Here is an 11,563-nt window from a genome sequence, read left to right on the forward strand (position 1 = left end):
CGCGACTAAACCTTTCAATTGCTCGCATGGTTCCTGGTTGGATTCACGCCGGTATTTAAGCAACCATGGGCATCGTACCGGGTGAGGGGAGGAAGCCGGGGAAACTTCCCGCCCTGAATTAGGATATCAGACTAACAGACAAGGTCCGGAGGCATCAATCCATTCAGTGATAACGACTCTTTCGTCACAAGCCTTCCGTGTTGTTTGGGGAAACAGAAGAGACAGCCTCGCCGTGACGAATATAAGGACTTCAGGGACGGACTTCATTTCCCCCGCTTCCATCCCTGCAGTTAATCTGGGCAATTCACCCCAAACAGGCACACATCCATTGCCATTGCGGGGTGTTTCATGCAGAAAGGAAATGCGGAGGATTTGTTCGGCAGCGGAGTGCGCTTGTCTTGATTGGTCAAGGCATTTCAGCCGCCGTTGCTCACTTCTGAGGCCGCGTGGGCAGACTGTCAAGACACGGAAGTCCGGATGCTTGAACCGACTGTCAGATGGTCAGATGTTCAGGTGTCAACGGTTAATCAAGTTTCGGATATATCGGTCGGATCTGCCAGTCATGTTTGATCTCGACCGTGATTGGTGATGGTCCCAGTTTGTGCCCTAAAGACTGTCAAGACTGTTCCATCGAGAATATTCGAGGTGTCCGCAGAGTGCCGGAAGGGCTGAGCAATCACCTTTACTTCAGCAAATTGATCTCAGTGTCACTTTTTTCACGGTCAAATGACCCACGACCGGCGAACACGCGTGGCTCATCTAGACCGATCGTGTCTGGAACCACCTGTCTCTTTGGCTCCGTCAATAAGCAAGTCGGGTTTGCGACCCGAGATTCTTTCCGACTTGGCACGGGGAATGAAGATTCGATCGACGCAAATGTTGGCGGAGTAGAACTATTCCGAGGGACGTGGAGTCCAGTTCCGGCGCGTTTACTACTACTGGGACTTGTGCGATGATCCAAAGCAAATTGGGACGACAAGATTCATATTTTGAATATCTAAAATGAACACAAAAAAAAGATCATCCCAGAAGGAATGCTACAGTCGACTTACCCCTGAAGCCCCTGGGACTGGGAGAAGATATCCACCAAGAAAAAAAGAAAACGAGACCGACAGAGGGAAACTATTTGTTCTAGAAAACTCAAAGAAGACCCTCGTCATGCCCGAAAAGCCACCAACTGGGCACCAAGAGACCAAAAAGACCCAAAGACCAGCGAAATGAAAACTCTTCAATGACGTAGGGCGGGTGTGGCGCCCCCCAGAGACCGCCACCGACGCTCTCGGCATGCAATTTGGCAAGTATACCGAGTTGATATCGAGATGCTGCGACACGGCAGACCGAAGATACGGGAGCGGGTCGGGATGCAGTAGTGTGTGTGTTCTTCCACTGCTGTTCAGGACAGATGAGCGAAGGTGAAGTTGAAAGGGTTTCACCCCAGCTCCGGACTCCGCATTTCCCCTCAGCAAACTTGCCTGGAGAGATGCATGGCCCGCCCTGTCATGGGGAAAAGACACTCACCGAGACACACAACAGGAATGAGCTACTTGACACAGTCTGGAGACTCCTCTGGGGTCGGAACGCCCGGGATTTCGCTGACACAGGGCCCACCGGGTTCTCCAGACTCCAGAAAAATACTTATCCGGAGTATCATGACACTGTTCCCAACGGCAGCAGGAGATGGAAAGTTCTTGAAACTTAACTCTCGGGCCCGAGATGTCTGAGGCCGAAGTTTAGCCCGGAATCTCAGCCTCTCGGCATGGCGTTGGCTGGTATACGCCGAGTCGGGTGAAATCGCCACTCGCTTGGAGCCCGACCACTGGCCTCTCCGGACTTTCGGCTATCCGCTTGAATGGCGAACCAGAGCCGATGACCAACTGGAACTGCCTCTGTATGGCTTTTGTCCTTTGACGGTGGAGTTCATCGGGCCGTGCGAGTCGGCGTCGGCCGGCATGTTGCCTGAGTACCATCCTCTTTTGTCCATTTGGCCAGGGACATCGTCATCTCGCGAGCGTCTCTCCACACTTTGCTCCCCCACTTGCAAATGTGCCGTTTTTTTCTTGTTTTCCTGTGGACTACAAAAGGGGCGGTGTTTCTCATGTTCCCCCAGAAGTTTCTCTTGTTCCCCATGGGCCTGTCCCCAATAATCATACTCCTTTCTTGTCATATCATTCACGGCTTGGGTCTCTAGTTTCATATCCAATTCAACTCAAAAAGAGGCATCTTTCCAGCCAGACACATTCCACCTATACATCATGGGTGTCGAGTCTTCTTCCCACCATGGGGAGTCTATCACCCCGGCTCAACAGCCAATCTTCGATTCCTCCTCCCAAGAAAGTCCCATTCAAAAGCCCATGCGCCCTGTGGGCGTCGATACCCCCATTCCTCGCATCACTGCGCGTTCTTTGATCATGGCCCTCTTCGTCTCGATGGGTGGTCTCCTGTTCGGTTATGACACTGGTCAGATTTCGGGTTTCCAGGAAATGAGCAACTACCTGGCACGCTATGGTGAGCTCGGTGCCGATGGCACTTACTCTTTCAGCGCCACTCGATCCGGTCTGATTGTCGGTTTGCTCTCCATCGGTACTATGATCGGCGCCCTCGCCGGTGCTCCCATTGCTGACAAGCTCGGCCGCAAATGGTCCATCACCCTGTGGTGTATCATTCTCAACATTGGACTGGTGGTTCAAATCTCTTCTCCAAACGGCCACTGGTACCAGATGGTCATCGGCCGTTGGGTCACTGGTCTTGGTGTCGGTGGTTGCTCCCTTCTCGTGCCTATGTACCAGGGTGAAAGTGCCCCCCGTCACATCCGTGGTGCCATGATCAGTTGCTATCAACTGTTCGTTACCCTTGGTATCTTCCTGGCCTATCTGATCAACTTGGGTACCCACACCATGGATGGTACTGCCCAGTGGCGTATCACCCTGGGTCTGACCTTCCTCTTCGCGCTGGTCCTTGGTGGTGGTATGGTCTTCTTCCCCGAGAGTCCTCGCTATGAGTTCCGTCACGGAAAGGTAGACAGTGCTCGTCGCACTTTGTCTCTGCTTTACGGTATTCCCGAGAACCACGTTCGCATCATCGAAGAGATGAATGAAATTCGCGAACAGTTCGAAGCCGAGTCTGACGAACAGAAGTGGCATGAATTTATCACTGCCCCTCGCATGTTCTACCGCATTATTCTTGGTATGGTTCTTCAGTCTCTGCAGCAGCTCTCTGGTGCCAACTACTTCTTCTACTACGTAAGTCTCATGTTCAGCCCAGTCTTCACTTGCTTTCTCTTTAAGATTCATTGAAGAAAACATTTGCTAACATTCATTTTCTCAAAGGGTACCACTATCTTCCAAGGCGCCGGTATCTCAGACAGCTTCATTACCCAGGTCATCCTCGGTGCTGTGAATTTCGGAACTACATTTGGTGGTCTGTATGTCGTTGAGAACTTTGGCCGACGCAAGTCTCTTATCTTCGGAGCCATTTGGATGTTTGTCATGTTCATGATCTTCGCCTCCATTGGTCACTTCGTGCTGGACGTTGAGAACCCTACCAACACCCCTAACGCCGGAAAGGGATTGATTGTCGTGTCATGCTTCTTCATTGCCGCATATGCTATGACATGGGGTCCCATGATCTGGGCTATTGTGGCTGAGCTGTTCCCCTCCAAGTACCGTGCCAAGGGTATGGCTCTTGCCACTGCCACCAACTGGTTGTGGAACTTCCTGATCAGCTTCTTCACCACCTTCATCACCAAAGACATCGACTTTGCTTACGGCTACGTCTTTGCCGGCTGCCTGTTCTTCGCAACTCTGATCGTTTACTTCTTCGTCATTGAAGGAAAGGGTCGCACCCTGGAGGAGCTTGACTGGATGTATGTCAACAAGGTTGCCCCCTGGAAGAGTAGCAGCTACGAGATTCCTCAGCGCGAAGATTGGGCCGCGGAGGAGAACCCTTACGGCCACAAGGAGGAGCAGATGTACCACGCCGAAAACGCATGAGTGCTGAATTGCATGAGCCTTTGATGTTTTTTCTTTTCTCTTTTATTCACATTTGGGGTTATTACGGATTTGCATGTCACGATACTCACTTGGGCCTGGCGTACTGAGTGGATTGCGCGGATTTCTTTTCTTTGTACAATCAGACAGTACATACATCTTTTACTTATAGAATTTAGACCAATGTCTACTTGACCTATGACCACCATCTGAGGCAACCACCTTTCACTACTCGTAAAAGCGCTCACAGAATATATACAGCCTCGGTTGCAAATCTAGCAGTCATACGCCGATTAAGACCCCAGAAGACCAGGATCTGTAACCCAACCAACCCCAACCCAGATGTAACCAGACCGATCATTATCAACAAACCTCTAGAGTAACTGGTACAAGAACACATGGTGCGTTAGAAAGAAGCGTCATCATCATCCAAGATATGGATACATACAACATTGGTGATTCGTCACCCCGAAAAATCTGTGTTCCTGCCATGAGGCCTGCAGTAGCTGACATTACAACTGTATCGAGTTAGTTTAGTAAAATATATCACAGAGTAGTAATTGGTCAACCGTACACATCCTAAATGTTCATAGCAGAATGAGTTAGTCCGTCACGCATGGCGATGGAAATATTGCAATTTTTGAAAAGCCCACTTACGCAACACTTATGCTTCTCTCTTCGGGGTTCTGACAGTTCATCTGAATCCAAGCGTTATGGATCGGATGATAACCAACTGCCAATCCATTGACCGTTGTCCATAGACCAAATCTGCCCCATGTTGGAACCTTGTGCTCTATCGTTCTCAAGATGACCAGGGCGATCAAGTAGACGAGAATTGCAAGCATAACAGTCAAGCCTCGTTTGTTCGTCTTATCACTCAACCATGCAAAAAGTAGAATGACTGGGAGAGTTGCAAAGCTCCCGATTGCAGCCAATGAGTTTGCTTGGATTCTAGTGAAGCCAAGTGACATGATAATACTAGGTGTGTAAGTTGTGAGTGGGCTCCACGTAGAGAAGACGCAAGCCGTGGCAATGAAATGTGGCCACTTTTCGAAAGAAGTCAGAGTATCCCATAATACTACCAACGATATCCCAGACTTAGGAGGCTGAGGCGCATGATCTTTTTCTGGACAAGGGTTCCTTGTTATCGAGCCAACGGATGAAGAAGAAGATGCCGAGAGAATGGTCTCACGCTCAGGAAGAAAAAGAAACAGGAAAATTGACACAGAGATGGAAATCAGACCTTCCACTGTTTGTGATTTAGCACATATGCTGCTTGAAACTCGATTCTTGAGGTCACTTACCCAAAAAGATCCATTGCCAGCCAGAAAGATTGGCCTTGCCATTCAACTTCAGCAATCCTGCTCCAATCAGAGGAGAAATAGCCGTCCCCCCGAACATGCCGAAGAAGAAAATGGCGATTCGTTTTGTGAATTCCGGGGCTGTGTACCATGTTGAAAGAGTATACATTGCACCAGGGATGTAGCCAGCTTCGGCAAGTCCAAGAACCGACCTGGTAACCAGAAAGCCATCTTTGTTTCGCAGAAAGATTTGTAAACAGCTCACAAGGCCGAATATAAAAACCTGTCCACTGATCCATTTGCGAGGACCAATCTAATGCCTTTAAATTCATGCTCCCATTCAACAAGATCAGTGTCACGTACCTTGTGAAGCATCATATTTGACGGGATTTCCAGTATGATTACTCCCAAAAACATAAGTTGATTTCCAAGGTTGATCGTGTTTTGGGTCACAGAGATGGCCACTGCAAAATCACCCGTAAGTGCGCTCGCAATGTTTGTCCTGTCCAGCTGATAGCTTGCAAACCCAATCACTAGCAAGGGCAGGACCCTGAAATCTGCTCTGTAAAAGCATTGCGTTAGAATCCCATGGAAGCTTTGTCTCTGCAATAATTTGACATCCATACATTCTCCGATAGACGTTAGAGCTCCTGCCGTCACAATCCTCCTCTGGCCCGAGAGCGTAGGGCTCATTCTGTCTGTAACCTGTCATATTGAGAGTCCCAAAAATATCATCATAGTAACGAAATTCGATCTTTGAATAAACCAAGACCTAATTTTGGGACTTCTTATTCACCACGAAGGGGACCTTGGGGGCCTTGGAAGTCCAACACCTTGTGGACAATAAGATAAATGCACTAAAAGCCAGAAGACACTAGAACTTAGATTATATCCACGACTTACTCGTGTGACTTAGTGAATATGAGTATTATCTGAATTTAAGCACGGGACTATTGTGTCTAAGAATTTAAAAAATGGCAAACGTGTATAAATTTAACTTTGACGTCTTTCCATATGGGTTGAGCCATGATAGAGCCAGAAACACGAGGTCCTCAAATCCTGCCCAATAAAGCTCCAAAGATACATGTCAGTCTCGCATTACAGGGCAGTTCTTCCATTAAAAATATCAAACGATCATCTTGTCATACTAACACCCGATCTGCGAAAATAGAGGATCAGGCGTGGCAGTTGACCTGAGCATTGTTCAGATTGATTGGAACGACGGCATTGGGATTTCCATCAATATCAGCATAGGTATGCTGAGCAGTCAAGGTACCAATGACAGCACCGTTATTCTTGATGACACAACTGATCGATTGTGGGAAGGCAGTAAGCTGGGCAGCATTGGCCTTAACGATGCCACCATTTCCGACAGAAGTGCTTCCAAAGAGTGACAAAATACTCTTATCGGTACCATCTGCGAGGAATGCTACACCCGAATACGCCCCAGACTGGTCATTAGACAGTGCAACGGTGACTTGACTCCACGCGCGAGCCTCGATGGGCGAGGCGGCGGCGAAGATTGCCATGAATGGGACAATGGCAGCGAAAGTGAACTTCATATTGACTATGTTGAATGATATTTGAATGTGTTTTCGTTGTTGTTTCGTGGCAAGAATGGTCACACAGTATTGAAAGGTGGATTGAGGCCCTTGTGTTTTTGAGAGGATGATGTTCTATAACTTGGGAAGCATGTGGACTTTATACCCCGTTCACTAGACTACTGAGATACAGTGTAGAGCCTTGTGTTCCTGCCAATAGAGCTATTATTAGACGGTGGTTCTAAGCACTGACCCGTGAGTAAGGCTTCGAGTACATCAGAATAAGGCAAAGTCGTATAACAAGATGTGATCTCACATAGCTTTGAAGATCAAGATCAGCTGAGGTTCGACTCAAGGCCCCCTGCCTGTGGACGAATTCGCATTGTAAGACAATGATCTGGCATAACGTGGTTGAAATCAGCCACACAATGCACTTAATGCTACACAATGATCTTTATTTATTAAATATTCAGTAGCGGTGTGATAAATTCATAACAGCCATATACAGATCAAACTACTGAATTTTGCACTATTTTATCAGTGATTGAGTCGTTGCGATGAGGGACAGTTGTTACTGTCCTTATTCACTGTCAGAGAAATGTCTTAAGATCTGGGATAGGACTTTCTATTATCCTGCGTAAGTTGTCTGCTCACCTATCGGTCTATTTGTTTTACCTCTAAAACCACTACGGTATTAATGTCTGCAAATTATGACAGTTATTGAGAAAGGAGTTCCTTTACCGGCTTCTTGCCTTGGCATCAGAACATCATGCAAAGCTGACACGAGATATCACTGCGCTTGTTGTCGATTTCGTTTATTATTACCAATGCTTTTAGTAGTTCATGGAAGTCTCAATCATGAGGTTACTAATCGTCGTTGCTACTAACATTGATATTGAACGTGGAATATAACTGGGACAAGATATGGAAAAGTGAAGTTCAGAATGCCACCTAACATCTACCACATCTCGACGTATAACTTATGTTTAGACAATGAAATGACACCCAATTGTCTCGGTCTTAGTGAGTTCACCTCAATACGAAGAGGCGTCACCATGGGAAGGATGCACTCGAACATTTACGGCAACTTCGTATTCTCAACTTGGTGTCTTACAATTTGAGTCGTACACGAGGTCCATCTTGACTTGAAATATCCCAAAGCAAGGGTAAAAACTCAAATCTCAAGTGAGATGACGATCGCGATGATCGAAGATGGTCATGCGCCCACCGTCGGCTAAGATATTGAAGACGGCGATTGCTTCAAACACTCGGGGCACAAGCGAATATGCGGGGACGCCTTACGCGCGCCAAGCTCTCCGATGTTCTTGGACCTCCTCTGCGTTTTTCGCGTTTTTCTTGTTGAGATCCCGAACTCAAGTGTTAAGATCATGGTTTGTCTTGGAATCCTATACTTCGAGACCTACTACATTTCTAGTATAATCTATTCCATAACCCGTTTGCATGCCGGTAGTGTCTCTGTATCAAAAACGAGCACGCAATTAAGAAACTAGTAATTAATAATGGATGGAATCATCCAGAACGATTATAAGCTCTACGAAATACACCTATGAACAGAATCGCTGAGTGCGCTGCAGTATAAATAATTATCGATCTCATGGTTGGACAGGCACGTTGTGCATCCTCGGTCTTTTGTCTTTTCACCCCTCGCTTGTGAGTTGGCGGGGGTGGCTTGGGGCCTGGACCCTGGGCCAAATCCAAAAAAACCTTCTTCTCTCACATTGATTCAGATGCGAAGGTTGAAACATTAGCTGTACTGAATATATGCCATTTGAGCTCTACCACGGCGTGGTGTGCCAAAGAAACTGCCATTGTGTACCTTGAAAAACTAACTTTCAATGTGCGTCTGTAAAGCCATCTATGCTATTTAGCCCAGAAACCTACGATAGATAATATACCCTGTCATTCTCCAGGATCGCGCTGGCTAGTGGGACGGTTGCTCTGTTGAAGGGCATTAAAGGTCCGGCGGGTGGCTGCGGAAGTTAGAGAACCATGCCTCATTTGGACAAGAAGTTATTAAAAGACATGCTATTTCTGATTTTGAAGTGAGATCCATTACATTCCATCGAAGTAACTACACGTCAAGGTTTCAAATTCGTATAAGGCGCAAACTGAAACTGACGTCAGCGACCCTAATAGCAAGGCGGGATACCGCGGAGTGCTGTACGCATATGATATCCTATGCCGCAGTAGGATAAACGAGGCTTTGCAGTACGTAAGTCAAAACTTGCACCTGAGCATCGGAGTGCACAAGCTATACGTCGTGTGCGTATCAATGCTGGGCCATCCCCCGGTGCATCACAGTCGGTCTATGATAGCGGAAATATCACGTATTGGAATTTTTTCAACCAGAGATTTGACTAATATAGTATCTCTAATATATAATCTTGTTTTAAGCGGGAGTTAAGTTTCGGATCACGGTGTGGTTTGCACCGGGCTGAGCATATGGCTCTATGAGAGAGTTTCCGTTTTGGGCAAGGTGAGTTTTTGGTCTGCGAGTAACAAATTCCCTGCTAAAAATAGGTAGAAACATATTAAATCAAATAGTCGGTAAATTCAGCATTATCAGCATGAGTTAGACGTAAGTTCTAGATCAGAGCTTTATTTGGGCGCGAGAACTTATGGATATCCCTCAAGTCGGATTTTGGAGGAAAAAAGGCAAGCATGATGTTAGTTGTCTCATCTCTCGAGAATGATATTATTAGTAGTCCGTCATATTCATTGCGGTGAGAAAGCTCGTGAGATATCATAACTGGTCGGCTCGGACAGGAAGGGTTGTTCTGATCTGAATCACTTAGAAGCAACCAGTTAGCATGAGCAATGATATAAGACTTTGGGTAGAGCCTTGTGCTTCAGGGTATAGTATTAAAATTTACCGTATCAGTCTTTCTGATCTCCGTGTGGATCACCTGAAATCTGTGTTTCGTTGTTCACATGCTGTCCCGATCGGTATCGATCTGTTTTATCTAACAGACCATGGCGCCGTTTAATTTCAATCAACATCATATCTAATGAAACGACGTTAGATCGCGCTATTGAGGGGAGTTGTAAAGAAAGGACCACACTTTTTACGTATGTAGCTCGTCCCCGAGGAATGGTGATTATGACGCAAGGCATAATAAGTCCCTCACACCGGCTATTGCAGAGTGAATTTATATAAAATTAGTCCATGAGTCTGAAAATCAAAGCGTGTGGAATAAAGAATCTAGCAGAATGACAAAGTTCAAACGTAGCTATATCAAAGATCTTGTCGTTAAAATTGGTCCTGTATCAACTATGCTCATGTGTGAGACATTCAATTCGGGTTGACTATTTCTGATAACGTAACAGACCCCCAAGCTGCGCAGACCCCCAAGCTGCGCACCCCACCCAACTTGATTATTTTAAATGGATTTTTCTCAACCAAAACGCCATTAAATTGAATAAACTAAATGCGAGATCTAGTGGGATATAACCTCCTATTATGACCCTGAATTCCACATTCGGAACATCTTGGTACTGCCCTCGTACGTGACTGAGAAAGGGCTAAACCCTGATTTACCTCATTAGATCCTTGCGGTAAATCAGGTTATACTAGCTGCGATATCAAGGTTGATGCCTCTCTAACTGTAAGGCCTTCCTTACGATATATTTGCCTTGTAGATCTAGCATTTTTGCGCCTTTTTTTCTCGTTTTCAGCGCGTAAATCGCTTACTTCTTTCTCGAGAATAGCAGCTGAATGTATTGTGATTTGATAGGCTTTTAAAACCTGATTTATCGCTGAATTCAATAGACTCGGTGGGCTTTTTGAGCGCTGTTTTAATAAGGCTTTTATCGAGGAAGCTTGTTTTTGTAATTGAATATAATTGGAGGGCGTTTTTGGCTCCTACTCGCTACCCCGGCTAGAGGGGGGGGGGTCGGCGTACGCGTAAGAATATTGACTTTCGAGAGTACCCGAGATAGGTTAAAAGGGAGTAAACCGGCGGCGGAGAAGCTATTTTTGATATTCTCCGATTTAAATGCCTTAATTCGCGCGGCTTGGTAGGTATCGAGGAAATTAAGTTTATTAATATGACTGATTTTAGCCCGTATTTTCGATACGATAATCCGACCGTACGCGGCTTTTAACACCGCAAAATAGCCAATATCGAGAGGCTGTAAAAGATAAGATGAATGCGGAGGTATATAAACTGCGATAATATTGTTCTCCTCGCAAATTTTGTCGAATTGTGGTATTAAATGACTGCCGTAGCTATTAAGTATTAAGAGTCTATACTTCCCCTTCGTACGAGAAGTAGTAGACGGAATAAAGAGCTTTTTAAGCTATCGAAGTCCAATTTGATCAGAGGTCTATCTATTAGGACTTATCTCGATCCTCTAGTTATTTAGAAGGTTATCGAACTAAGATTCGATAAAAACTTTGCCTTTAAAAATCACGTATAGAGGAAGCGCCTACCCCGTTGAACTTATACACTCGATTGTAGTTACCTACGCGCGATTTCTAGGCTGTAAAAGTGATCGCCGACCGTATAATTCCTTTCTCGTTATAACCTTTATAGTCGAGATTATACCTATTGCAAATCCCGTCTCGTCAAAGTTATAGATATCGTCAAAATCAATCCCGTATATTAGGATTGTTTTTTGAACGAGAGAAAACCACTTAGATAATAGCTTCGGGTCCTCGTATTTAGCTCGCCGATAATCGTAGCGTCTCGAGAATCGAGTAGATAGTAGGGGA

At 46.0% G+C, this 11,563-nt stretch overlaps 3 protein-coding genes across 3 annotated transcripts; 1 reads left to right on the forward strand and 2 right to left on the reverse strand.

Annotated features, from left to right (window-relative positions):
• Positions 1 to 2,252: 2,252 nt before the first annotated feature.
• On the forward strand, positions 2,253 to 3,989 carry N7511_007460 (sugar porter family MFS transporter; the record flags this gene model as incomplete). The annotated part of the gene is made up of 2 exons (XM_057129837.1): positions 2,253 to 3,239; positions 3,327 to 3,989. 2 exons carry the CDS (start codon positions 2,253 to 2,255, stop codon positions 3,987 to 3,989), a joined length of 1,650 nt encoding a protein of 549 aa, XP_056982905.1.
• Positions 3,990 to 4,639: 650 nt separating this feature from the next.
• Positions 4,640 to 5,999, reverse strand: N7511_007461 (uncharacterized protein; the record flags this gene model as incomplete). The annotated part of the gene is made up of 4 exons (XM_057129838.1): positions 4,640 to 5,235; positions 5,291 to 5,600; positions 5,651 to 5,849; positions 5,914 to 5,999. 4 exons carry the CDS (start codon positions 5,997 to 5,999, stop codon positions 4,640 to 4,642), a joined length of 1,191 nt encoding a protein of 396 aa, XP_056982906.1.
• A 463-nt stretch (positions 6,000 to 6,462) lies between these two features.
• Positions 6,463 to 6,849, reverse strand: N7511_007462 (uncharacterized protein; the record flags this gene model as incomplete). The annotated part of the gene is made up of 1 exon (XM_057129839.1): positions 6,463 to 6,849. One exon carries the CDS (start codon positions 6,847 to 6,849, stop codon positions 6,463 to 6,465), a length of 387 nt encoding a protein of 128 aa, XP_056982907.1.
• Positions 6,850 to 11,563: the final 4,714 nt, after the last annotated feature.

Source organism: Penicillium nucicola, assembly GCF_028828085.1.
Source record: "Penicillium nucicola strain IBT 29836 chromosome Unknown utg000007l, whole genome shotgun sequence".
Lineage (NCBI taxonomy): Eukaryota > Fungi > Ascomycota > Eurotiomycetes > Eurotiales > Aspergillaceae > Penicillium > Penicillium nucicola.